Below are 26249 nucleotides of genomic sequence, written 5' to 3'. Positions count from 1 at the left end.
ATATTATGTATGTTGTTTTAAATGCCTACACAAATACTGATTACGCTCACGTTTCAGAATGAGGCGTTCACATGATTATTTTAGTGCACCACTTTCAGGTATATCAATGGGTAGTAGCAGTTGTAAATGGTATAATAAATATTATAAAGGTCCCATTTAGTTGAGATTTATGATTGTATTAAATAATGATTATCCAAAATGAACATATTTCAGGTGTTTTCTGGAAACCAGAATACCTGTCTAAAGATCAATCCACGACAGATTCAGAAAGTTGTGAATCGAGCAGCAGAGTTACAGGAACGCGGTCCAGAGTTTCTGGATCTTCTAGGAATGATTGTTAAAGTGACAGGAACTGGTCTAACATTAAAGAGAAATCAAGCATATGTGATGAAATACATCATGCAGAATTATAAAAAGGTTGCATTTGTGCTGGACACAAATCGCGAGGATAGGTGTGTATATGTTCATTATACTTTCTCACCATTTCCTGAACAGAGGTAGCTATTGTATAGGTGAATAGTCTGTTGTATAGTGCTTTTGGGGCTTTGGGTCTGCTAGCATTATTTATTCTAAATACATCTTTTTAGAAACATATATAATTAGACGTAATGAAATTGGATGCTTGTAAATCTCATTTGAGAGTCTTGAGACATACAAGTTAATCTTCTAATTCTGAATATAAGAACATCAAATCATGATGGGAGGATGATGTGTTCACGATGGCATAAACGGTTAAACCCATCATTGATCAATTCTCTCAAACATCAGATAATTCAAGAGAGCATGACTACCAGAGTCACTGGAAGCAGCATATCAACAAGGCCTATCTCCCCCACGCGGTGATGTTACATAGCTTCTTTGGCTGCTAGAGGCGGACACACACATTAAAATGTCTTATGAATTTTACCCCGTGTGCCTATGTTTCACTGTAAAGTAAGTTCTTATTGCATCTGTAGGTTGTCCAGCCTATAGTCATGCCAAAAATCCTGTCAACACAGATCAGTGGTGTGGTTTCATTGTGTCTCAGATGACATAGATTTGGTTATCTCGAGGGACAATTTGGGAGTTTTTACTATGAAAACTCTCTACATCATAAATATTGCATAAACCAGTTACTATCCTTCTGGCGCTTCGGGCTATAATCTGATTGATATCTGAATTGTGTTTTTTTTTAGAGAGATAATATTAACTAACCCTGATCGGGTATCAACATTAAGATATCTTCTCAGTTTATTAGATCTGTTGGCTGCATGTGCTGAGGTAAGTCAGATTATGTTTTCGAAAGGCTGGGTACGAGTAGAGCCGCCGGGTTTTGTTTATCTGTGGTCAAAGGATGGAAAATAATTTATTCTATTGATGATCTCCTAGTACAGAGAATTCCAATACACTAATGAATAGATTAATCTAGATCCCTATAACAATTTGCCAATTACCAATGTCATTATTAATTGCAAGCTATATTCGGATGTAATCCTATGAAAGGTGTCTTAAAGTTTATGTGTATACAAACTACGTAAGAGCAGAAAAAAATGGAAAACAAGTGGCACACTTGGACTTCTAAAGAATGATATGTTATAAATATTTTACTTACTTCCAGGCCTTATTGTGCAAATCTAGATTGCATGTTTCGAGGCAGAGCTTGGTATATTTATATGTTCAAATATTTGAACATTTACAGATACGTGTAGTTCAATTACGTTCTATATCTAGCTATTTATCTATGTATATCATTAACTACAGGGAGAAAATATGTTTATCGAGTCCCTGTGTCAAACGATTTTACCCATGGAAGATTTGTTATGGGTTCTTAACAATCCTGTGGTTGATAATCACCTAAAGAAACCCTTTCTTCGTTGTTTACATCATGTATATATGAAAAGTAATGGTGCCACTGTGGATGTTAGTACCAGTGAAATACCTCATGATAGGTAAGTTTTTGAAAACTTAATAATACATGTTAAATGTGATGACAAATATACCGAGAACTAAGAATGTTGTTACATGTATCTGTAATTTATAACTATAGTACATCGTTTTCAAATTTATAAACAAAAAATCATAAATTCATTTGTAATAGTCACTGAAACATTTATGAACACTGATGGATTTTATTTATTGATTTATTTATTTATTTTTGTATTTTATGTTTTTAATTGTTTATTGTGCGGTTATGACTAGAATTGAATAATTAGATATAATCCTAAATTTCCCGTTAAAGTTGCTTTAGTGTCTGTGTTTGTTCATGTTTGTTCATGTCCTCTATTTTATTGTTTTTGTTCTTTGTGTGTATGACCAATCTGTCATTTACTAATTATCTTGTTATGTCTTGGTCAGATTGTTTCGTCCACATTCTTATCTCTTTCGCTGACAGTTTGACCAGATTTCTGTATTCGTAACTTTGCTCGAGTCGTTGTTTCATTTGCGATTATCTAATTTACAACCCTTACGACCATTTCTTTTAACTTCTAGCCAGTTTCTTTCGTTATCGATCTGATCTGTTTGTTCTCGTCTCCATCTTGTTCACTCACGATCTGGTCAGATTGTTTGCTCTCAATATTTGTTTTAACAATTAAAATTTCTTGATTGTTATGTATGTCCGTTTCACTGTTTGACGAAAGACATATAGCTTGTATGATATTTTACTGCAATTGATAATTAGAGTGTTTGTTTCGTGCACATTTTGTCCTTCAAAATATGATCACACAATCTGATTTGATTGTTTGCTTTGTCAAACTGGTATGTTTATGTTCAGCTGTGTTTACGTGTGTGTTAATTATTTGTTTATATTGTGATTGGTTTTGTTCACTAATTAATGCTGCATCTTTGTGTACATGTATGCCATAGTATTGTATTTTTGTTATTTAAAAAGTACCAATGGTAATCAATTTTTGGCTTAACGCGCTTAAGGAATAATTGACATTTTATTTATTTTGATAATCAAATCACATTCTTATTAAAATTTGAACTTATTATTTCAAGATGGCTGCTAACCCATGTGCATATGGGAAAGGGTCAATCAAATGCGGTCATTGATAATCTTGGGTAACTGGTTTTTTATTATGAAATCTACCTCTTATTTAAAAGATAATTTATATTTCTGTGATCTGGTTAATCTATGTATTTTAACTTATACTGCTTGGGCCTGATACAATAAACGTAAATAATTCAATTTCTTTTCTTTCCTATATGTATGGAATTTCATTCATCAATTGTAAAATTATGCTTCGAATGTTTGAGAATATTGAAAATGATGGAACGCCTTTTACATTGAAATTTGGCCGTATATTATTGTTGCATCACATGTTTGCCCATCTGTCAGTTGCTCACAATTGCTAGTTGACGCTCTTGGATTTTCGCCCTTGATGACAAAATCCCATGGACCTGAAGTAAAGTTATCATTCGATTATTTAAAATTTATTCATGATATTGTACATGATTTATTTCAACACCATTTGGAAACATTTTGTGGATTATCTAGTTAGCATTTTATTGCCTAAAAATTTATGTTCATGGGATAAAAAAGCGTGTGTATTATCAACGATTTCGGAGTTATTGAGGCTGATATCTTTGAAAACTCATGTGGATGCTGCACAGATTATGGTTGAATTGAAATTTAGGTACAATATATATGTAATGAATAGTCCATTGAATGGCTATAGTTATCGTCTGATTACCGCTAGAAAGAATTATCAATTTTTACTTCAGTCTTTAGTGTCTTTTAAATGCTTCAATTAGTCTACCTACAAAAGAATACAATATGACAAACTTTACGGGTTCTGGGGACAACTTGGCTCCTGTGGGCGTATGTTTCATTGCCTAGCAACCTTTCTTTCGTTAGTGTACTTAAACATACATTACCTTCGAACAGCCAGTACAGTGGTTGAAATTATTGCACATGTCTTTCAAACCTTCAAAGGCTAATATCTTCGCTTGCAATAGAGTAATTTGAATGAAATTTGAAATTTTCAAATTATTCATTTTACATTATCTATTTTCGAACTATTATAATTATAGCAAGAATGGCTAACTTTTTATCTAAATCTTACATAATGTATCTTTAATAGAACGTTTCATGGATCCCAGTTCTCTATAAATAAACGGAATTTTAAACGACATCAAATTTCTCCCATAAATATTCTTAACCTATTTATATGCCCAATTTTAATGGATATTGTGAGACATGTCTTCAGTGCTTCCGGTTGTGTATAAGTCATTTGTTGAAATATTGACGATAAAGCTGCCAAACAAAACCTGCAATGTGACACGAAGACAAGTAGTTGTGAATCTATTATACATGTACATTCAAAAGTAGAAGAATTACGATGCCGCTAAAACGGTAGACATTTATGTAGTACTGATAAAAATCAATTCATGTATGGAACAAAAATTTAGAAAATTAAATAAGAATTCAATTTTGGAGTGAGGTGGCCACCCTCTGTTTGGATTCTATAGTTAGCATTCTGTGCAAATGGTTTATGTATTCTATGTTCTGTATGTTTTTATTATGTTAAATTTGATATTTTTAAATTAAATGTTTGTGTATCTCGTTATGTGTTGTCATATTGTGCATTTTAATTAGAATATATCTGAGTTGATAAATACCATAACTTACTTCTCCAGCAATCTGATTACAATACACATCTATATTTCATTTCGTTTTTTTATACTTTCGATGGCCTACATTACATGAAGATCTGACAGGTTGTAGTGGAAGGTTGTGTTAGGGGTCATGCAAGCAGCTTTTGACCCTGTGACATCAGACATGGTTTAATCAATCAGTGCTGACGTTTCTATTATAGTGGTTTACCCATAGTTTCGTGCATTAATCCCTCACATCAGCAAGAACTTGGGTTATATAACAACTCTTCCAGATCCTAGTGTAGTAAAGACAAGTCAAACAAAATTTTGAACTATAAATAACGAAACGAAATAGGATCTGTGTTTAAATCAAATTGACTTATCCAGCTGTCCTAACAGAATTATGTGGGTAGCAATAACTGCAATATATATTATGTGTATCTTTTTCTTTACCTGTTTTTACTTTGATTTATCCTCACCTCACGTTTTTCTACCCTTCTTCCCTCAGTCTAGCTGCGGATATGCCATTACATGACCTCTATCGACGGTAAACATGTATATTGTATCTATGTATTACTTGTTTTTAGTTTGCTTTGCATGAATAACATGTGAAGCTTTACTGTGATAATACCAATTAGTAAATTTATAATAGTCAAGTTGCTAGACACAGATAAGAGTTTAATTTGCAATATAGACACATTGATTTAGTAAAAAATAGAAAAAGGAAACAGAGTATAATTTCCAGTCGTATTTACAAAGTGATAGGCTTTATTAGGAATCTTGAATTCGTGTAGAACACTTGGTAGTTTTAGATCTAGAAAAAATCATGGCTATTCAAATTCACATCTGTATATTATTTTTGATCCTAATCTAGAAGCCTAGCCTATTTAAACAGGATCATCCTATCTCAAGTCCACAGAATACCAGTTATCACCTAAATAGAAACCATAGTAAAATTAAGTTCTAGATTCTTGAAAGATTAAACTATTCATTTCGAATAAGACAAATTTGAATTGGCAATATACATGTTAATAGTGATGATAATGTGCGCTTCTAAAAATACATTCTGAGATTATCATATTTATAACAGTGATTTATGGGATTACCTGACCTCTCTAGTAACAGAGATAAATAAGGTTACAGATACAGCTAAAGAAGATCCAGATAAATTGGCTGCTAATCTGAAATCACCACCAGAAAAGGGTGGACAGTAAGTACACAGGACTGACCATTCTTGATTTTTTTTATTTTTCTCTATATCAAAAAAAAAGAGAGTAAAACCTGTCCGCTGCAGTGGCGTATGGAGGATTTGAAAAATCTTGGAAATGGGGCAAAATAGTTATATGAATTCAAATTATATAGCCCAAGTTGACACATTATTCGATATATTGCAAAATAGTGGATCATATTACAAAACGAGTCTTGGTCATTTTGTCTCTTTAAAACTGATATGAAATCTCTCTTAAAAACCTTGTTCGATCAGAAACGTAAAAAGAAATGAACTGTACATGAAATAATTCTTTCACTGCAGTAATTCTTTATGTTTTATATATCAGGAAGGTAAAGGCAATAATAGCCGATGTATCATTTTACCGTCCGCTTCCTCCAAGTATCTGCAATTTTGCCTAACAAAGGTTTGACTCTTTCCTAGCCTATTTGATGGCTATTGTATTTGTTGATATCCAGATATTAAGATCCTGCTTTTGTCATTTTGTTTAGCGCACGTTTTTGAGAATTTTACAATGATTCGAAACTTTCTCTTAAAAGGCAAGGTATTTATTTGTTGAAACAGGACAGAACCTCCACAAAATACCAGAAAGATACAAATCAAAATTTTGATATATTACAAAAGTCCATGGACAACAGGGTATACAGATAGCGGTATGCAAGAAATATAAACTAATACAAATTTCAGATGGCCATTATTTAGAATTGTTCTATTTTAATTGATTAATGTTTGGACTAACGTGGGTTTTTTTTAGTACAACAACTTTTGATTTGTTGTTTATTACAAATTTCTTGATTCTATTTACATGCAATTGGTATGTCCGACTGTACAACCAAAAAAATGTTGATTGATATGTTTGGATATTAACAAAACACTTCAAATCCATTTTCCCTGAAAATCGTTTCAGTACTTATGATCTTGGATCTGTTTCAAAATAATATCTTTGACTCTGTGTGACTCTTTTAATAAAAACCTGTGAGAAAACTGTAGAGTCTCCTTTTTTATTCCAGATTCATAACTAAGGCCCGCTTCCATGTATGCGTTTTCGCCAGCGGTAAAACGCAGCGTACCTGCGCGCGATTGTATTTCTATTTTTATAATAACACCATGTCCAAAAAATTGCCATTTGCAAACAGAATTTGCAGTATCAAGAGAAGAGAACCCCTGTTTATATGCCGGAAAGTTAACATTGGGTAGGATACGTATGTGCACACTTCACCTGAGAAACAGCGCTGCGCAAAACTTGCTCATCGAGTAAGCGAAACCGCTTACAAGGAAACGGTCCCATTATATGGCTAGATCTATTTGTTAAGGCCAGTTCAATTTTCGTCAAGGTTGCTGATACGTAAATAAGGTTAAGGCACGTGATTGTTGGTGAGATTGTAGGTTAGGTTTAAGCACTGACCTAGGAATAATATAAATTATGGTTCGTGATATTTCCTAGTTTTATTAAAAATACATGCAATACATTAGATTAATATACAAAGTTAGTTTCGCTGTTTTTTGGCGCTGGTGGCGCTGATGGTCTTCCTTCGGTGCCGCTTGTGTTATTCTGGTATTTTGGCTTCTGAAGAAAAAAGAATAAATTTGAGGCGCTCGGGTGAGAGCCACATTAGTGTGTTTCCTACTAAGGATTTGATTTTCTAAAAATGATTTTTTTTCACTATGCCGGGGTTAGGGCTAGGGATTCTTATAACTAGTTAATTTTATTTACTAAGAGTTAGGGCTAGGGTTTGATATTCTTTGCTTTGGGTAAGGGTGAGGGCTGGTGTATTTTGGTCTAATTTACTGTGCACAAGGATGTCGTTCAGATTTTTATTTTTTAGAATATGCAATTATATGTTTCTGTGTGCTGATTTTCGGGTGATTTTCTTGGAGATCAGTATTTTGGCGGTGGAAATGCGTACATGGAAAGCAGGCCTAAGGCATCGCGATCACGTTTCATGAGATATTATGCTCGAGACCCTGCTCACAGTTTGTGCCATGTTGAAATTCAACCAACCTTGGGGTTGTAACATGACACCCTCCACCCCTCTCAAATAAAAATACAAAATTATTATGAAGAATGAACAACTTACAGCCATTTCTAACATGACATAAATAACAAATATACAAAACATGTTTTTGGGATAAAAATAAACCCACAATGTAATCATTTAAGAGTAGTGATCAACACTTGCTCATATTAATATGTAAATATCTAATTTTCAGTAATTTCCTCCATGCTGAAGATGTTGACACATCTATTTATGGAACCGTCTTATATATATTGGAGGGATCTTTTCCTTTTCTTGAGACGTTTTTCCGAGAGTTTTATTTCCCAGATAACACTGCTAATAGTAATGAGTTAGAAATAACAGACCAACTCGCTAAAGCTGTTCTTGTAAGTATTTCAGACACTTCTTAATTAGTCCGGTGGCTGAAGGGGGGGAATCGCCACCCGAGCTGTGAATTTATGAGACCAAGTTTTTCAAGACCAGTTTTTTGCGTAGATTCCGGATCTGGGTGGTGATCAGGCGTTTGAGGGGGTGTTTTCGAGATATAGGGGGTCAAATGTCTACAATGGGGGGGGGGGGGAGATGTCATTATGTTGACGTAATATATTAATAAAAAATAAATTTCTAAGACTGCCCATCTATAAATAAGTGTTTATGATGCCCCTGGACAACTGTTTTGATTTGTGGGGAGGTGGGGTGTGGACAGCAAGTGTGTGTGTGTGGGTGTGTGTGTGGGCGGGGGGGGGGGGGGGGGGCATTATGTTGACATTATATATTAATAAAACAAATTTCTAGAATTGCTCGTCTTTAAAGAAGTGTTTATGATGCCCCTGGACAACTATTTTGATTTGTGGGATGGGGGTAGGAGTTGTGCGTGTATGGATTTGGGGGGTGGGGGGTACAATTGGCAGGAAGTGAGTTCAGTTGATGATTTTCTTAGAACTTGGTAAAAACATTACTTTTTATATGTGTATACGATTACCATTGTATGGGGGAGGGTAAATGTATTTTGGGGGACAGAAACCACTTGGTTCAAAATTGACCTGAAAAGTGTATTCTCGAGTTTTCGTTCAGTGCCAATATCGTCATTCAAAACATTAAATTATAATGGTAGTTTTCGAGAGATCTGGAAATGTACATAAAAAACACATGTTTAGATGTTAGTTTATTCTTATAATATGTGCGGGATAAATATCTTCTTGATATGCGTATATCCTTTGGATATGCTTCAGATACCCATTCACATTGTAAATCTTCATTCCATCCTTGTATCGCAGAGTCATCTTGTTCGATCATTAATTTTGCAACCTGCCTCTATATTGCTGCAACATAATTATTGCGTTTAATGTGCAGCAAAAGACTACTCGGGCAAGATGGTAATAAAGAAAGAAAGTTTTGTTATTTTTTCATCATAATTAAAATTTCTCCAGAAGATACTTCTTCTAGTGTCATCTACTGATGTAAGTCGGTTTTCGCCGTACAAGGTACATGTACAAACAATTTTTTCTAAACCAGCAGTTACGTCATCAGAAGCATCATTTGTCTATCCCAGCTCTTTAAAAATTGTTAGAAAGTTGGGATTATCTTGAAAAAGAAAGACAGATAGTCATTACCACAGAATGCATGTAGGCCGAGATATCCTCGACACTTTCAATACTAAACTTAATTGGATTAAAAAATATCAAGATTAGAATTGAAAGTGTCAAGAATATCCTAGAACTTACAACCAACCACAAGGACACCAAAATATCTTACCTACCCCTCTTCGCATTGCAAATTAATGGATGTGCTGAAACAAATTGTATTTTGCGTTCTTTTACGGGCGAAATAGACATCCCAATCATTCTCTTCGCAAACGATGATCCAAATATACAAATTTTGATCGATAATGAGACGGGCAAAGGTAGAAAATATCGCGAAAGACGACTTAAATCACTAGATGACGTGACGCTAGAAAAAAGATTTTCTGGGTGAAAAAATAACAGACCTTTCTTTATTACCACCTTGCCGTATACATGGTCTTTTGCTTTGCTGCATGGCTGGAATGAAGATTTACAATGTGAATTGGTTTCTGAAGCATATCCAAAGAATATGCGAGCTGTTGGCCAGCAACCAAGAAAATATTTATCTCGCTCATATGAACTTTTGATTTTGAATCTTCTGATGAAAACAAAGAATAAACTAACAACTAAACATATCTCTGAGTTAATGTGTTTTTGATTTACATTTCCAGATCTCTTGAAAAGTACGATTATAATTTAATATTTTGAATGAAAAGGCTAACGAGATACCACTTTAAGCTCAATTTTGAACGAAATGATTTCTGTCCACAAAAATACACGCGCACACCTGCTACCCCACCCCACCTCGGCATAAATCAAAACAGTTCTCCAGGGGCATTATAAACACTTATTTATAGATGGGCAGTCCTAGAAATTTATGTTTTATTAATATATTATGTCAACATAATGACATCTCCCCCCCCCCCCCCCCCCATTGTAGACATTTGACCCCCTATATCTCGAAAACGCCCCCTCAAACGCACGCCTGATCACCACCCAGATTCGGAATCTACGCAAAAAAACTGGTCTAGAAAAACTTGGTCTCATAAATTCACAGCTCGGGTGGCGATTCCCTCCCTTCAGCCACCGGACTAAATTTATTGGTAGTCGTGCTAATGACTCTTAGAAATCCAGTTATTAACGGTTCCAGTATATTGATCTATTTAATGTGTTTTGTGGAGTAATTTGCGAAAATTTTGGTCTATAAAGTTCTATCGTTTAAATATTTCAGATGTTTAGTGAAATTGTTGGACCATTATTATATAAACCTATTCATATGAAGAACATGGTAAATTGCCTTACTGTTATTGTTCCTGCTTCAAATTTACCAAATTCTGTAAGTTATTTTCTCAGTGTGATATTCACATATCGTTTTCCAATAATTATTTAAAAATACATTTAATAGTAGTGATATAAATTACATTTGACACCCACGTGACTATCAAGTATCTCCCCAATCTAAGTGGGGATGATAAATATATTTCAAACACATATCAAATACCAGATAGTTTGAGATTCATCTGTCATATTGCTGTGTTTGTTGCCTATAGGAAAATGGTAGTAGCAAACTTTATAAAAAATGTTACAATATAACGATCTTCCTGTGTAGTATGTGATTCAGAATAGAAATTTGATCACACCCTTTAATTACAGTCTAAGTTCAACAAGTTCCAAAATAAACCTGAACACAAATTTAGTCAGGCTAATTAAACTTTTACGGTAGGTAGTGTTAGGTTTAAGGAGACAACTTATCTATGGGAATTTTATTGAAACTGAACATGTTATAGACCGATATGTGTAATTTTAATAAAACCTATTTTTGTTGTAGAGCCTAGAGAATGTTTTAGAGAGATTTGGATCTGGTATAACTGTTGAGGACACATCAAGTGCCATACGAAGAGTAAGTAAAGAGGAAGTTTAATTTGAAATATTTATTACGTACAAATTGACTTTTATAAGCCTCTGTTTGGTAACATTGGATTTTATTTATTTTAACAGGGAAATATAGAATATTATGCAGACGAAGTCGAACTCAACGCCAAATTTCGAACGTATGCAAAAAGTTCAGCTGTAGTGTTTGCAGGACATAACAGTGTTAACGCGCAGCTTAGAATTAAATCTAAAAGGGGTTAGTGTGCTGTTTATCAAATCGGTTTTGAATGGTTTATTTGTATGGTTTACTTAATATACTATGCGAGAACGAAGTCGGTAATAATATAAAGGTAATATGTAATTGAAAAAGCTATGGAGTAATCATATGGTTTAATCTGCTTAAATCTTCAAACATTCATCATTTTCACTTTTCCTGTTTTGTGTTTATATATTTGTAAATGTATTTCTTTTAGAATATACTATTATTGCTGGTGATGAGGAATTGCCTCTTGGAGATGAATTTCAGAGTTTGGTGAAATGCTTTGTTCATTCTAATGAAAAAAAACCTATTAAAAAAGTAGAAACAGCTGCTAAACTCATAGAGCAACTCGAGTAAGTAAATTTCAGAGAGCATATAGAATAAGTAAACATCCTAGAACTACTAGATAGGGTAAAGCTTAAAGAATTAATATATGATGTAAAGCTTATAGAATTACTAGATGATGTAAAGCTTATAGAATTACTAAATGAGGTAAATCTTATAGAATTACTAGATAATGTAAAGCTTATAGAATTACTGGAGTACATTATAGAGTGTGTACATTTTATAGTATTGCTAGAGAAAGTAAAGCTTATAGACCGTGATATAACTATACCCGAGTAAGTAAACCTTATCGACTAATAGATTAAGTAAGCATTGTATAACTGCTAGAGAATGTAAACCGTATATGGCTTTTAGAACAAGTAAACCCTATAGAGTGAGTAACCCTTATAGAATCACTTGCATGGGTAAACCTTTTAAAACTACTTGACTGTTTAAATATTATAGAACTAATTGAATGAGTAAACCTTATGGAACAACTAGAGTGAGTAAACATTATAAAACTACTAGAGTAAGTAAACCATGTAGAACTACTAGAGCAAGTAAACCTTATAGAACTGCTTGAATGAGTAAACCATATAGAACTACTTGAAGTAGTAAACCTTATATAATTACTAGAATGGGTAAAGGTTGTAGGACTACTAGAGTGAGTAAACCTTGTATGATTACTAGAGTAAGTAAATCGTAAATACTGCTAGAATGAGTAAGCTGTATAGAACTGTACAGGGGGAGAGTAGAGATGTTGGACTACTAGAGTGAGTAAACCTTATGACTACTAGAATGAGTAAGCTATATAGAACAATATGGTACTTGAGCGTAACAAAACAAATCGAGCAAGCAAAGCCAAATAAAAAATATACAACAGTGAACTTTATAAAACCACTCCATTAAATAACTTGGGTCAGTAAACCCTAAAATAAGCACTTTGAGTAAGTAAACCCTATGAAACACCACGATTAAATAAACCTTATAGAATATCTTGTATATATTAAACCCTACAGACCAATTTGACAGATAGAACAAATAAATTAAGTAAGCCGTATAGCACAACCAGAATTAACCCTACATAAATATGTGGAGACTTCTGGAATTCGCATAACACACATTTCAGAAAACCGTGAAGAGTTAGTAAATCTATTTGAATATATATGATCTAGAATATTTTGTCTGTTCCAGTATAAGTCAGGAATGTAAGAGATTATCCGAAACAGCAAGACAAGAAATGGATGAATTAAATATAAAATGTTTACAAGTTTTACGAGCTATAATTCACAATGAAGAAAGGAAATTACCAGAAGATTGGGAAACAAGAACATCTGAAATAAAAATACAACAGTAAGTTCGCACTTTACTAGGAATACTTGATGTATTATATAGTTTGGAAATTGTATTTAAATTTCTAAATAATAAAATTGGTTAAAAACAATATCTGTACGACGACGGCATCAAACATGTATTTGCTGTTGTGGAAAAGAATGAATAGTATTTTATAATGGTGGTTGTGTGTTTCAAGTACGAATCCACACATTCTTTAAACTTGTCTTAAATAATATGTTGCCAATGGATATGCCACTTTCATGAAGCCCTATATGTACAAAGTGACCGCATTTAAATTTTGTTGCCATAAAATTTGAATATTGTGTTTTCAGCAGTGATTGTCAATGTCACATACCATGAGACACTTTTATAACAATTTAACCTAAATTTAGATGGCTTTTAACATAATTTCATTTTTTGTTGTAACATTTTCAGACAACTCAAAATGATATCCACCATACAGAATTTCTACGATGCCAGGGGTTCTATGAATAAATCTCTACCTCATTTAGCTTCAAGAAACGATGAAATAGCTAAAGAAGTTTTAGCTTTCTTGTGCATAATGTTATTTAATGCTAATGCTGTGGTCCAATCCTCTATGTTAAAATATTTTTTATCAACACGAGAAGAAGTGTTCTTCATGGCAGTTAGAGACAGGATGGCATTATCAACAAATTCTATAAAAGAGAAGTAAGTAGAAATTGTGGTCTTGTGTTTTTACTTTCTGGCTGCATGTGCCTGGGGTTAAGAGGTTCAATGCTGGACTAGTGGAAGGGGGCCAAGGAGTGCTAATGGTCTACGAAATGGGTGGCGCAATACTTACCTTGGTCTGGTCACTGGCAACCTACCCTCATCTAGATCTCTATTTCCACCAGTTGTTTGCTAAAAAATCATTCACGAATGAATATCTGCTTGTAAGAGAAATCAGCAAAAATGTCTGTGTTACATATGAGTTCGAAACAAATGAGATCCATACATCAGTCATTGTTGTAGCCATGATGCTATATTTTCTTTACAATGAAAGAAAAACTTTGAAAAATCCCGTTTAATAATAAACACATCATGTACATAGGTTTGCCAGTATCACGATTTTGAGTTTGATGTGTTAAAACATGATGCATCCATATTTTTTATTATTTACAGACGATCGTTACAAGCGCAACAAGACGCTAAACTGAAAGACTCCCCAGAAGGTAAAAAAGCTGTCAGTACTACATTTGCTGTGAGTTTGGCAGCTTTAAAGGTAGGAATGGCTTCTTAAATTTTTTAAATCATTAAGATAATCACCAAATGGCAATTACTGAATTTTAATCGCAGTTACATTTTTACAGTAATTCTCTAGAAGCATAATACTGAAACAGTTAGAAAGAATGCAATGTGAACATAGGCACAACCATAACCAGGGAGGTTTACCAGGTTGTAAAGTTAGGTGTGGCGAGGAGTGGCCCGTTGGGGGGTGGCGGGAGGGAGGTATGTTGCGACACATAAAAAGGCCATATGACATCAACATTTTGATTTGTTTACAAAATCAAAACACAGGGTGGGGGTAGGGATTCAAATAGATCGAGTAAAGTTATGCCAGTGCCCTACAATTAAAAAGAATAAGAATGCGGCACTTTTGAAAAATATACTCTTGGAGAGTGATCACTCTCCATCCGAACGCCACTGACCTCCACATTAGTGAAACAACTTCAATAGTCAGGATAGTCAAAACTATTTCAACAAATTTTAATTTCTAGTCGAAATTTTGTTTTAAAATCCTATGACATAAAAGTTGATATTTGGATATTTACATATGGATTATGTGCTTTTTTACAGCAAATCCAAGCCTATGAAGATGCTTTACGTCAACAAAGGCTTGGAGGCTGGGTAAGTATTCTCTGTTTTACCATGTTACCTATAGTCCATGTAATATTGTCATATAGTTACATACAATATTATCAAAACTTTTATACAAAATGACCTGAGTTTGGGAATGGATATTGTAGAGGTATGGCATAGACAACATTCAGCTTAAAATAGCACAGGATACAAGCTGGACCATTTCTGTTACATAAATGTGTCTTATGTTCAATGTCAATGAAAATATTTAGCTAAAACCTGACTAATTGTTTGAGTATGCCCTAATATAAAATATATGGTAGAGAACTGATGGAGCAGTGTGAAGATAAATCGTGTTTCATTATTCATTATTGGTGATTGATGAAACAGAACCCTTTTCGTTATTCTGGATTCAAATTTTGAATAATAAATAACGAGACAGAATGTGTTTCATTATTCGGGATTCCAATAAAATTATTATTTTTTTCTAAAACTTTTTGTATCATTATTGTCCATTTGTCCAGTAAACTTTTATTTATAATTAATTGACTTATAAGAAGGATGCCCCAGCAGTAAAAAGACGTGTTTTCCCTTATATGTCATGTAACAATCCATTTTATACGCCCACATTAAAATGTGGTCGTATATTGTTGTTGCCCAGTCCTTTGGTCCAGCTGTCCGGACACTCTAGAGGCTAAAGCTAATATCCGATTGACTTTAATTTTATACACAGTGTTTAAGGTCATGAGACGGAAGAAGCCTATTGATTTTAAAGATTTCGGATAATTACTGCCAGAGTTATGGCCCTTGATCACTTTGAAATATTTTGTGGACGCTCTAGAGGCTAAAGTTAATATCTGATTAATTTTCAATTTATACACAGTGTTTAAGGTCATGAGACGAAGCCACCTATATATATTTTCAAGGATTTCCGATAATTACTGCCAGAGTTATGGCCCTTAATTACTTTGAAAAATCTTGCAGATGCTCAACAGGCTAAAGTGATACCAAGTATTGAGATGAGCAAATATATTGATTTTCAATGAATTTTGATAACTTGAACAGCTAAATCTATGATATGAAATGTTTTGTATTCTATAAACGTTAGCATGGGATAGAACTAGAAGCCAAACAAATTCTAACGATTTCTGATAATTACTTAATGAGTTCTTACTCATAATAAGATTCTAGTGTATTATAAATGTGCGACAACCTTTGTTGACTGCCCAGACAACTTAGCTGCTGTGGGCGTATGTTTCGCTGCCTGGCAACCTATCTTGCTTTACGGCCTACTCTTTTTTCAAATTCCCACTACCATGGGTTATTTCGACTTCTGTCACCAACAACAGACAAGAGAAAACCACACAGAAAAATCCCTAAGAACCTGCTTCTAGAAATTGATGGTGGCAGGAACTGTCTGTGAGTTAGTCTAATCTTGCAAGAGTTGAATCTTGCAAAATACCTATTAGCCCATTTCTTGTTGTCACCCATTTGTTTAACCACTTATGACATATAAGTGAAAAGAGTTCTTTTACTGCTGAAGCACCCTTCTTTTATAAGTCAGTTAGATATAAATAAGAGTTTACTGGAAAAATGGACAATAATGATACAAACTTTTTTAGAAAAAATAATAATTTTCTTTAAATCTCGAATAACGAAACACATTCTGTCTCATTATTCAACAATAACGAATAATGAAACACACTGCCAACTGATGGTTGCATAGTTTTAAAGTGTATCATAGGTAAAAATACAAAAGGTTAGCAAAGAATGTTATTTTGGGATGAATTATATTTTCCAGTCCAAGAGGAAAGGTTCCGAGACCGGGAAATCAAAGAAGAAAATCAAGAAACCGAAAGAACCTAAAAAGAAAAAAGACCCAAAGAAAGGAAAGAAAGAAACACAAGCTAATGGTTTGAAGAAAGAAGTGAATTTCTCTAATCCACTAGTTATAAAAGAAGATCAAGCTCTAATAGAACCACCAGCTGATCACGAGCTAGAAATAGCTGTTCAGATAGAAGTAAGTTGAAAATCTGATAGCTAACTTAATAAGCTATAGAAGTAAGTTGAAAATCTGATAGCTAACTTAATAAGCTATAGAAGTAAGTTGAAAATCTAATAGCTAACTTAATAAGCTACGAGAAGTTGTTCAAATAGATGCAAGTTATAGAGACATTATTAAATAGATCAGTCATATATACCAAAATAAGTTAAATAAAAACAGTTCAAAAAGAAGCAAGTTATACAGACATTATTCAAATAAAGATAAAATAGAAATAAGATAAAACAGAAACTAATTAGAAGTAATTATACAGCCCAAAAATAGTTGGTTTGGAACTTACAATCTCATATATAACAAATATTCATCTTTACGAAAGTATCAGTGAGTTGCAAATCGTCTGTGTAGCTGCTACTGCTCTCTACATCAGTTAGTAACAATAACTGTTTTTCATCCGAACTTTTCTTCAACTCTTTAATATTACGTTTCAACCGTAGCAAAGATCAGCATGTTAAAATTATATCTGGAATGTTTTTAATCAGTTCTATCACATAATAATATGTAAAATTGGTGGACAACAACATTGATATCAGTTAATTCACAGGTAATTTGATGAGTGTAAGAATATGCTCAAGTTTATTTTTTACTAATCTGTATACTGTTTTAGATTGAACCTGAACAGGAGGCGCAGCCTGTAGATGAGGGTAATAATGCACTAGAATATAGAAATGATGGTTATATAGAACTAGTACTTAAAGTCATGGCTAGGATGTGTGATGGCCAGAATAAACAACTTCAGGTAGGTCTAACAACTTTAATATAACCTTATTAATTAGTTGATGCGTGCCGTTGTTTTTGGAATTATGTTTTTTTTATAAATAGAATTGTTATCTTTCATAAACATCTATAACAGTCACAAAATACAAAACTAATAATTAAGATAATGTAACACGTGCGACCCAGGTAGCCAATTCTTGATTGTTGTCGTAGATTATTATTTTTCATTGTGTCCCATGTCACCCTTTGTAGACGTGGGTAATAAACCCAGGTGGTCAGTTCATTTTTTAGTATTTATTAGTCATATATATACATGAATAAATAAAAAATACATCCCAGTAAAAAATTCACGACTACTTCATTCTGACATACATTAAATCATATAAGCTAGCTGTCTGTCCTCAATGATGGTTGTCTTCATATATTAATAATGTATACAAAATTTTAAAATTTAACCATAAATATATTTATGCTTTCGTAGAATAATAGATTTCCATGGCAATGGATTATAAATAATATCAGGTACCGTACAACAAGAGGTTATAAAGTAGGTGTATTCCTACGACGACGCGTTACAGAGCGTGACCAAAATTAATCTTTCCCACGAAGGCGCAGATATCAACTTGTCGGCTTTTGTTTGAAGAGAGGCATGTTGTTATTGTTAAAGATTTTATGAATTTATGTTCACTCTGAATTTTATTCACCATTTGGCAACTAATGATGAAAATCATCAAATCATCCAAGTATTCAATATGAATCTTGATCACCAATTGGCAACTAATGATGAATATCATCCAAGTAATGTTCACATATTCGTTCACTCTCTATCAGATCCAAAAATAACTGTATTGGGGGAGGGTGAATATGCTACTAATAAACCATAATAAAAGAAATTAATGAATTACAGGGTTTAAAATCTCCTTATACAGTGTCGAAGTAAAAAGTGTAAAAACATATTAAGATTTATTTAAATATTATTAGAATATTAACAGGTTGGGGTGGGAGCAAATTAGGCATTTAAGTCTGGTAAGAATGTGGTCAATAAAGTATGATTTCATATCCGGTCTTTTGATTGTATTGCCAATTTTGACTTTATAAAAAGGAAAAATACTAAATTTAATATTTAAATTCTTAGCACAAGTTTTTAAATGTTTAGAGACTTTACAAACAGGATTAGTTTATATACTCTGTTGCCCATATACTCAGATGTGTGTGCATAGTTCGATACTGTATTCCCCTATATAAATTTTATTGCACTGGTTGCACACAATATGTAAACTGGTTTGGTTGACAACATTGTGTTAATGTGTATTTCCAGGATTACTTAAGAGAACAGCCAGATAATGTTAAGTCATTTGATATTATCGCTGAGGTTACTCGTTTCCTGAATGTAGTTTACTCCAACATTACTGGCAAAAACATCGATTTAGTTATACAATTGTTTGAGACGATGAATGAATTCACAGCGGTAAGTTATTTGTTTTAATTTTAAACCGAAATTATATTTGGAATCTTAATCATCTACCTGAAACGTTTTCGTCATTTTAATGATCTATAATTGATATTTTAAACAGTATTTTTAAATGGGGTTACCTTATGTACCACCCCACCCACGTCATCATCATTAAATCTTGTTTGGCATTTCTACCAACTATCGTCCAATCGCTTTATACGTCATTGCAGAACAGACGTGATAAACTGGCCCTGCAGTATGGTACGAAAATTGCATCACTTTCAAATCATGTTTCATTTAACACCATATTTTTACCTTATCGTGAGCATTTATATCTGGTCAAAACTAACGTTATTCCATCATTCGTTATTCGTATACAACCTCTTTTGTCTGAGGCTGGTATCAACCTTGACAGTATTGTGAATACCCCTTTCTTTAGAACTCCACCATGGGCCATATCTCCTCAAAAGGAGATATCAATCTTACTCAAAGAGAGATACTAGCTCCTTGGTGTTCCAGTCTCTCTTTCAAGAGCTGAGGTCAAAATATGGTGATTATGCTCCAATATATACAGATGGTTCGAAAGATGATGATCGTGTAGCTTTGGCTACCATGACACCATCTGAGACCGTTTCTGTAAGCCTTCCATCTGCTACTTCCATATTTACAGCTCAACTCCAGGCCATTCTGCAAGCTTTGAAGTTCATTCAATCATCATTAAATTTAAAATATATAATTTTTACTGATTTTTTGTCCTTACTACAAGCAATAAATAACGAACAACTTGATCTTCCATTAGTAGCAGAAATCTATCGTCTACTATATCTATTATCATATGAGTACATCAGCAAGGACATAGTCCTTTGCTGGCTCCCCAGTCATATGGATATCAAAGGGAATGATAAAGCAGATTGGCTGCCAAGTCTGCTTTTATCTTCCCATATCCAAATTTTTAACACCATATAAGAATATAAGGATTTTAAATCTATTATTAATAAATTCATTTATAATCGCTGGCAACGGTCTTGGGATCTTGCAGGCACAAACAAACTCCATCACATTAAACCTGTCTTACTTAGTCTTAGGAGATTGGCCAAGCTCCTATAAAACTAACAGGAGAGATGAAGTTATTTTGTATTGCTCTTGTATAGGTCATACTTTTTTAACACACATTTTCATCTTGAAACGAGAGCCTCAACCAGAATGTCAACACTGTCATGTTCCTTTTACAGTTAAGCTGTAAGCACATTCTGATTGAATGCAAGTTCCTCAAGAACATACAATCAAAACATTTCCGTTGCCAGTCTTTAAATCAATTGTTTGCCCAACCCGATCTATATTGTAAAATCCTAGACTTGTTCATATTCCTGAAGCAATGGTTCGAGAAATCTCTCTCTGCCCATTGTTGGATTGGCTTCTGATACTTGAGCTTTTGAGGGAGTGTGTGTATTCTTCCCGTTCAATCAAATCTATCCCGAGTACAGCAACATGACAGCCCTTCGTTTAGTCTGGGGTCTTCCCTAAAACTTTGGACAGTGAATTAAGATATTAAAAACGGTGAAAGTATTCTTCGTCTCCATACAGTATTGTTTACATTGTATTCGTGTTGATAGCCTCATTTGTCATGCAATTAGTTTTTCTGCAATTTTTTGCTATGTACTGGTTAATTGGGTCATGACCTAACGTTATGTAAACATATTTGGTCCAATTTGGAGCTTTGTTTAAAATGTAAACGATATTGTTATGCAATTAGCTATTGGTTGTTAATCGGACTAATTTGGAACTGAAATTTGCTTCCATTAAAGCAGTGTTTAGTGGGATTAGCTCTAATCTATTTGCGCATATCTGACCATAACTTCCTGAATTATGGCCCCTAATTGTACGAAAAATCATGTTTTTAGCTTGTGGACCCCATAGAGGTCACAATTTTTATCCGATTTAAAAAGTTGTTTGAATATATCACCATTACACACTAAGATCTTGGTTCCTTTTGATAATCGCGGATACCCGAACTTAACTTCCTGGATTATAGCCCCTGATTGTTCGAAAAATCACATTTTTAGCTTGCAGATTCGTGAAAATCGAAATGAAACTGCCCGACAAAATGGCCACTCTTTGTACGCAAATTGTGTAGAAGTGTGTAATACGAAGGTTGTGGACCCTCTAGAGGTCACAATTTTTATCTGATTTTGATGAAACTTAAAACATATCTTTATATCCCAAAGATCTCTGTCCCTTTAGATATTTGCACATTTCAGGGCATAACTTTCTGTATTATTGCCCCTGATTGTAAAAAAAATCATGTTTGTTTTTTACTTGTTCTCTATCCATCTCTTGCAAAATGTGGGCATATCCTGCCTGGCAGCCGCTAGTTAATTATGTAATATACTGTGATATTTGTTTTTCATTTTGTTTACATGAGTAGGCCTACTTTATGTGATAGCATATAGTTTGTCTCATACTTTTCACCATATGTTTGGTGCAATATAGCCCGGTTGGAGCTGATGTACCATAAAACTCTATTTCATTCATTCATCCATTCATTGTTTGGCATCTGTTGTTCGTAATCTGAACCATCTACCTAATTGCTGTCCTTTCTACAGGGATGTTATTTCCTTTGATCTCCCATGCATGTTATGAAACCTATCCACCTGTTGTGACGTCATCAGGGGGTGATGATGACGTCACAACAGGTTTACCGACTCTGCAATGAAAAAGGACACAAATTCCTTCTTTTAACATTTTGTTTACTTTTTTGTACATTGTTGTCAAATGAACTTTGCCAGTCCCATGTTACTTAGTTTCTTCATCTGACCATCAAGAACTTGTCTAAAACTCAAATTCTGGATTGTGTAGTATATCCACATCCGTTTTTTTCGCAATCCGTAAATGCGAAACTTTTCCCATAACTAAATATGGAATTCAGGGTAATATTCATCATTTTATTTTGCTTACTTCCAAAATGAATCTAGACATCCAAAAAATAAGATCTTATATACTCATCTTCCAGCACACATAGGATTTATTATTGTTTATTATTCGGCCACACTGACCAACTGTTAAAAACAAATCACTGCCCAATGATGTCTGCGTAAGGTATTTATGGGCACGACATTGTTGGCACATTCACTGACGTCTTGTCACTCAAAATTGAAAAGCGTTTATCGTTTGTTTCTTCCTCACAATCCGAAATATCCAAGTAATTAAATCCTTGTTAAATATTTTCTGCATAAATTCTGCCCTTTGACTAACTTTAAATAATTTAGAATCTAGGTTTTCTTTTTCAACCATATTTTCTACAAACAGACTTGCTCGAATCAGTTTGTAGTCCAAATCATTGGACAACATTGCACAAAATGAACGCTAGTTCGTGAACACGTGGTTACTAAAATGTAATTCAAGTGCAACTTACGACTTGTTTTCTTAATTTTGTCATACGAGGTTGCAGGGCCAATATGGGCTAAACCATTGTCTTATAGGTGAAGTCAATTAGGATAGATTTAACATTGATGTTGGTGTGTAAGACAAATATCACACTAAAACCCTTGGTCGATATGTGAAATAACCGGCAACCCCTGGCCTTGGGTTATTTCACATATCAACCCACGATTATGGTAATATTTATCTCTTAACATCCAAGGGATTTCTTTATATCCTGCATTGTTCTATTAGTATGTGGTTAAATTTAATTATTTTCCTCTTTATAGGGTAATCAAGAAAACCGCGTTGTGATCTATGATAATAAAATCATAGATTATATTAATTTTATCATGCGTGCAGCTGACTTTGCTAACTGTACAACTGATAAGGTTTGTATTTTATATATCTAACTGTTTAGCAATATAACCGGTTTAAAATGTATAATTGTACAGCTTGGAACTTGCTTACCAACATAGATGTATGTAGATACTACCTTGAATATTAAGTTATTTAACATATTTTATTGATCATTAGCTCTATTACTGTTTAAAATGTGCATAGTACAAATGTAGTGTTATTGTTGTCTTCGTACCAGACCATCTTGTGAACTTACCTATTGAAATCACCAGAAATGGACGAAACTGACACAGGGCAGTCATCAAGTACCTGCAACTGAAAGGACTAACCCCAACACAGATACATGCCGACATGGTCTCCACTTTAGGGAATGATGCCCCTTTCTTTTCCACAGTAAAGAAGTGGGCTGCAGAATTTAAGCGTAGCAGAGAGACCTTGATGATGACCCGCATCCTGAAAGGCCATCAACAGCAACCATTCAAGAAAACATTACCTGGGTGCATGCCATGGTGGTGGCTGATCGACGATTGACCACTTGACATATTGCCAGTGTTGTGGGCATCTCTCTTGGGGGGGGGGGGGGGGGTTGAGCACATTATCACCAACGAGTTAGGAATGATGAAAGTTTCTGCAAGATGGGTGCCAAAGCTCTTGACTGTGGATCAGAAATGTGTCAAATTCCTGACGCCCTGTGACATTCTGTGCCATTTTGAAGCAGATCCTAACAATATTTTGGCCAGATTTGTAACCATGGATGAGACCTGTTTCTAAAAATTGAAAAAGCAACTAGCCGATCGTCATTTTCCTAGTAATGATGACATCATGTCGGCTGTGAACGACTTTTTTAGGGTGACTGAACAAAATTTCTTCCTGACCGGCCTCCAGGCTTTGCAACATCATTGGCAAAAGAGTGTAAGCCTGGAAGAGGACTATGTAGATAGAAGTTTTCAGCCAGCCCTCGTACAGTTGGTGATAAGTATAAAATTCGAATCCCTAACGATCAACCCTTTGACCTGCCTCTTGAACAGGGAGAGTGAGAGAGAAATGGGGGTTTAACTTTCACTTGACACAAACTAGGTCATTTCGAGACTAACATATGGTTCAATTTTATTTCAATAATTCGCTTGCACGTAGGTGTCTTTAGCAGTGGGACCCGAAGAAAACCCACGAGGTTGGACAGGTGACCATACTCCTTGTCACGTACAACTGGGGAATCGAAATCATGCCAGTCGACTCAGTGACAGACCTTATGGTACAACACGCACACGCTAACCATTCGGCCTTGACCTACATAACAAATGATTGTTACTCTTGGCCCCACCCCACCCTGCATCACTGTGTTGTTATTTGTTGCTCGTCTTACTATGTCTTTTGTTTTAATTTTAGATTCTATCCCTTAGGCAGAGTATAGCCAACTTAATCATGTCTTTAATAGAGGAAAATGGCGAAGGACCTTCACAAGTAGCAATAGTAAGTTATATAATGATATTATATCATCTGTGAACTATATGATATTGTTATAGAAGTAGATAATGAATATGGTACCCATCATACTTTGTCTATTTAACTGTTAATGATTGATTTTATTTAGGAAGTAAAAGATACATTAGATAAGAAAGCAGTGGTTGCACTAATGACTGAATGTTATGAAATGCATCAACCAGATAAAAACAGAAAAGAAGATATGAAACTTGCTATGATGTCAGCAGGGGGGGGTTCGGCCAGTTACTTAGCAACAGCGAAATCGTTCGCTCTTGCTGGAGGGAGTTTTCTTCACGGTGTGGTGGTAAGTAATTATAAACAATATTGTAATCAAACCTATCATGGGTGTAAATCATTTCCTTTTGTCTGGTGCACTTTATATAATTATATAGCGGACAAAATGATGTTTTGGCACCTGTAATATAACAGTCGTTTTAATAGATTTTTAATAATTTGATATAAAACTCCTAAATTATTTGGGGAGTTGGGTGGTCGAATTGTTTAACTCTTTTGCGTTAGAGAGAGAGAGAGAGAGAAAAATGGGGTTTAACGTCCACTCGACACAAACTAGTTCATTTCGGAACTAACATATGGTTTAATTTTATTTCAATAATTCGCATGCGCATAGGGGTCTTTAGCAGTGGGATGAAACCGGAGGACCCGGAGAAAACCCACGAGGTTGGACAGCCGACCCTACTCCTTGTCACGTACAACCAGGGAATCGAAACCACACCAGTTGACGCACCTGCTAACCATTTGGCCATCCAACCCCTGTTTTGCATTAGAACATAAGGTCTGTCATTGAGTCAACTGGCATGGTTTTGATTTTTCGTTTTTAATGGTAACAATGAGTAGGGTCACCTGTTCAATCTCGTGGATGTTCTCTCGGTGTCATGGTTTCCTTCCACTGCCAAAGACCCCTACACGCAATTATTGATATAAATTTGAACCATATGATCTACTTTGTGTCGAGTGGATCTTAAACCCCATTCCCTTCACTCCTAAACTACTTTGAATGTATGTGTTTGATGTTAGGTAGATAAGTTGTATCAAGCAGCTTTAAATGAAAAAGTCATAATAAAGCATATATTTTAAAGAAGAAATAAATCATACATACTTCTTTCCAACAATCCACTTACCTACTGGAAACCACCTTTTGCTTAAAGGGGAGTGTTTTTATTACAGGCCCTGTAAACTACCAGTTAATGTATAAAATTGTAAATGTTTATTTTGTAGAAGAAACAAAGAGAAGAGTTCTCGGATGAGTATATGGATGTTGGATTTAGTTTATATTTATTACTCAACAGAATGCTAGATATAGATGTTAAACTTTTAGAAACATGTAAGTATAGATGTTGTCCATTTAACCAACAAAGTTTAAAGGAGGTGATCCATCTAACATCAGATAAAATGGTGACAGTTACTTGAATCTAATTCTAAGACCTCTGTTCAAGCAGTATCAACAGCATTGGTAAAAGCAGAACTAGTAATTATTAACTTCCAGTGGTGACGATCTCACATTTGTTAAATTATGGTAAAAATTATGGAAGGGTATTGCTGTCAATACTAAATGCTCTGCTAAAATATCTTTTCGATTGGTTATGTAAAAATTATAATGTACAAACTCCTAATATCGGTAATGATCAGTTAAATGTAAAACGTCAAATGTGACGTGTCAAACGACAAATGTTTTATTGAAAAATGCTGTTTTTGACGTGTCTACATTTTACATTTCTCTCATTACATTTTACATTTGCGCTCTGACATATCTCATTTGTCCTTCAC

General features: G+C 34.2%; 1 protein-coding gene across 1 annotated transcript in view; it reads left to right on the top strand.

Annotated features, from left to right (window-relative positions):
• The window catches only part of LOC126815261 (inositol 1,4,5-trisphosphate receptor type 1), a 173504-nt gene that overhangs the window by 127783 nt on the left and 19472 nt on the right, over nucleotides 1-26249 (top strand). Inside the window, exons 36-55 of the mRNA XM_056099399.1 lie at nucleotides 214-452; nucleotides 1176-1260; nucleotides 1741-1928; nucleotides 5669-5788; nucleotides 8018-8189; nucleotides 10597-10701; nucleotides 11194-11265; nucleotides 11364-11493; nucleotides 11711-11849; nucleotides 13015-13173; nucleotides 13591-13845; nucleotides 14299-14398; nucleotides 14974-15024; nucleotides 16778-16996; nucleotides 17643-17774; nucleotides 19071-19220; nucleotides 22913-23014; nucleotides 24369-24452; nucleotides 24574-24768; nucleotides 25701-25806. Coding sequence (XP_055955374.1) covers nucleotides 214-452; nucleotides 1176-1260; nucleotides 1741-1928; nucleotides 5669-5788; nucleotides 8018-8189; nucleotides 10597-10701; nucleotides 11194-11265; nucleotides 11364-11493; nucleotides 11711-11849; nucleotides 13015-13173; nucleotides 13591-13845; nucleotides 14299-14398; nucleotides 14974-15024; nucleotides 16778-16996; nucleotides 17643-17774; nucleotides 19071-19220; nucleotides 22913-23014; nucleotides 24369-24452; nucleotides 24574-24768; nucleotides 25701-25806 — 2803 coding nt within the window. The remainder of the gene's footprint in view (nucleotides 1-213; nucleotides 453-1175; nucleotides 1261-1740; nucleotides 1929-5668; nucleotides 5789-8017; nucleotides 8190-10596; nucleotides 10702-11193; nucleotides 11266-11363; nucleotides 11494-11710; nucleotides 11850-13014; nucleotides 13174-13590; nucleotides 13846-14298; nucleotides 14399-14973; nucleotides 15025-16777; nucleotides 16997-17642; nucleotides 17775-19070; nucleotides 19221-22912; nucleotides 23015-24368; nucleotides 24453-24573; nucleotides 24769-25700; nucleotides 25807-26249) is intronic.

The sequence above is a fragment of the Patella vulgata genome, chromosome 3 (assembly GCF_932274485.2).
Source record: "Patella vulgata chromosome 3, xgPatVulg1.2, whole genome shotgun sequence".
Lineage (NCBI taxonomy): Eukaryota > Metazoa > Mollusca > Gastropoda > Patellidae > Patella > Patella vulgata.
The sequence above is the reverse complement of the archived record's forward strand: the minus strand, read 5'-3'. Positions and strand labels throughout refer to the sequence as shown.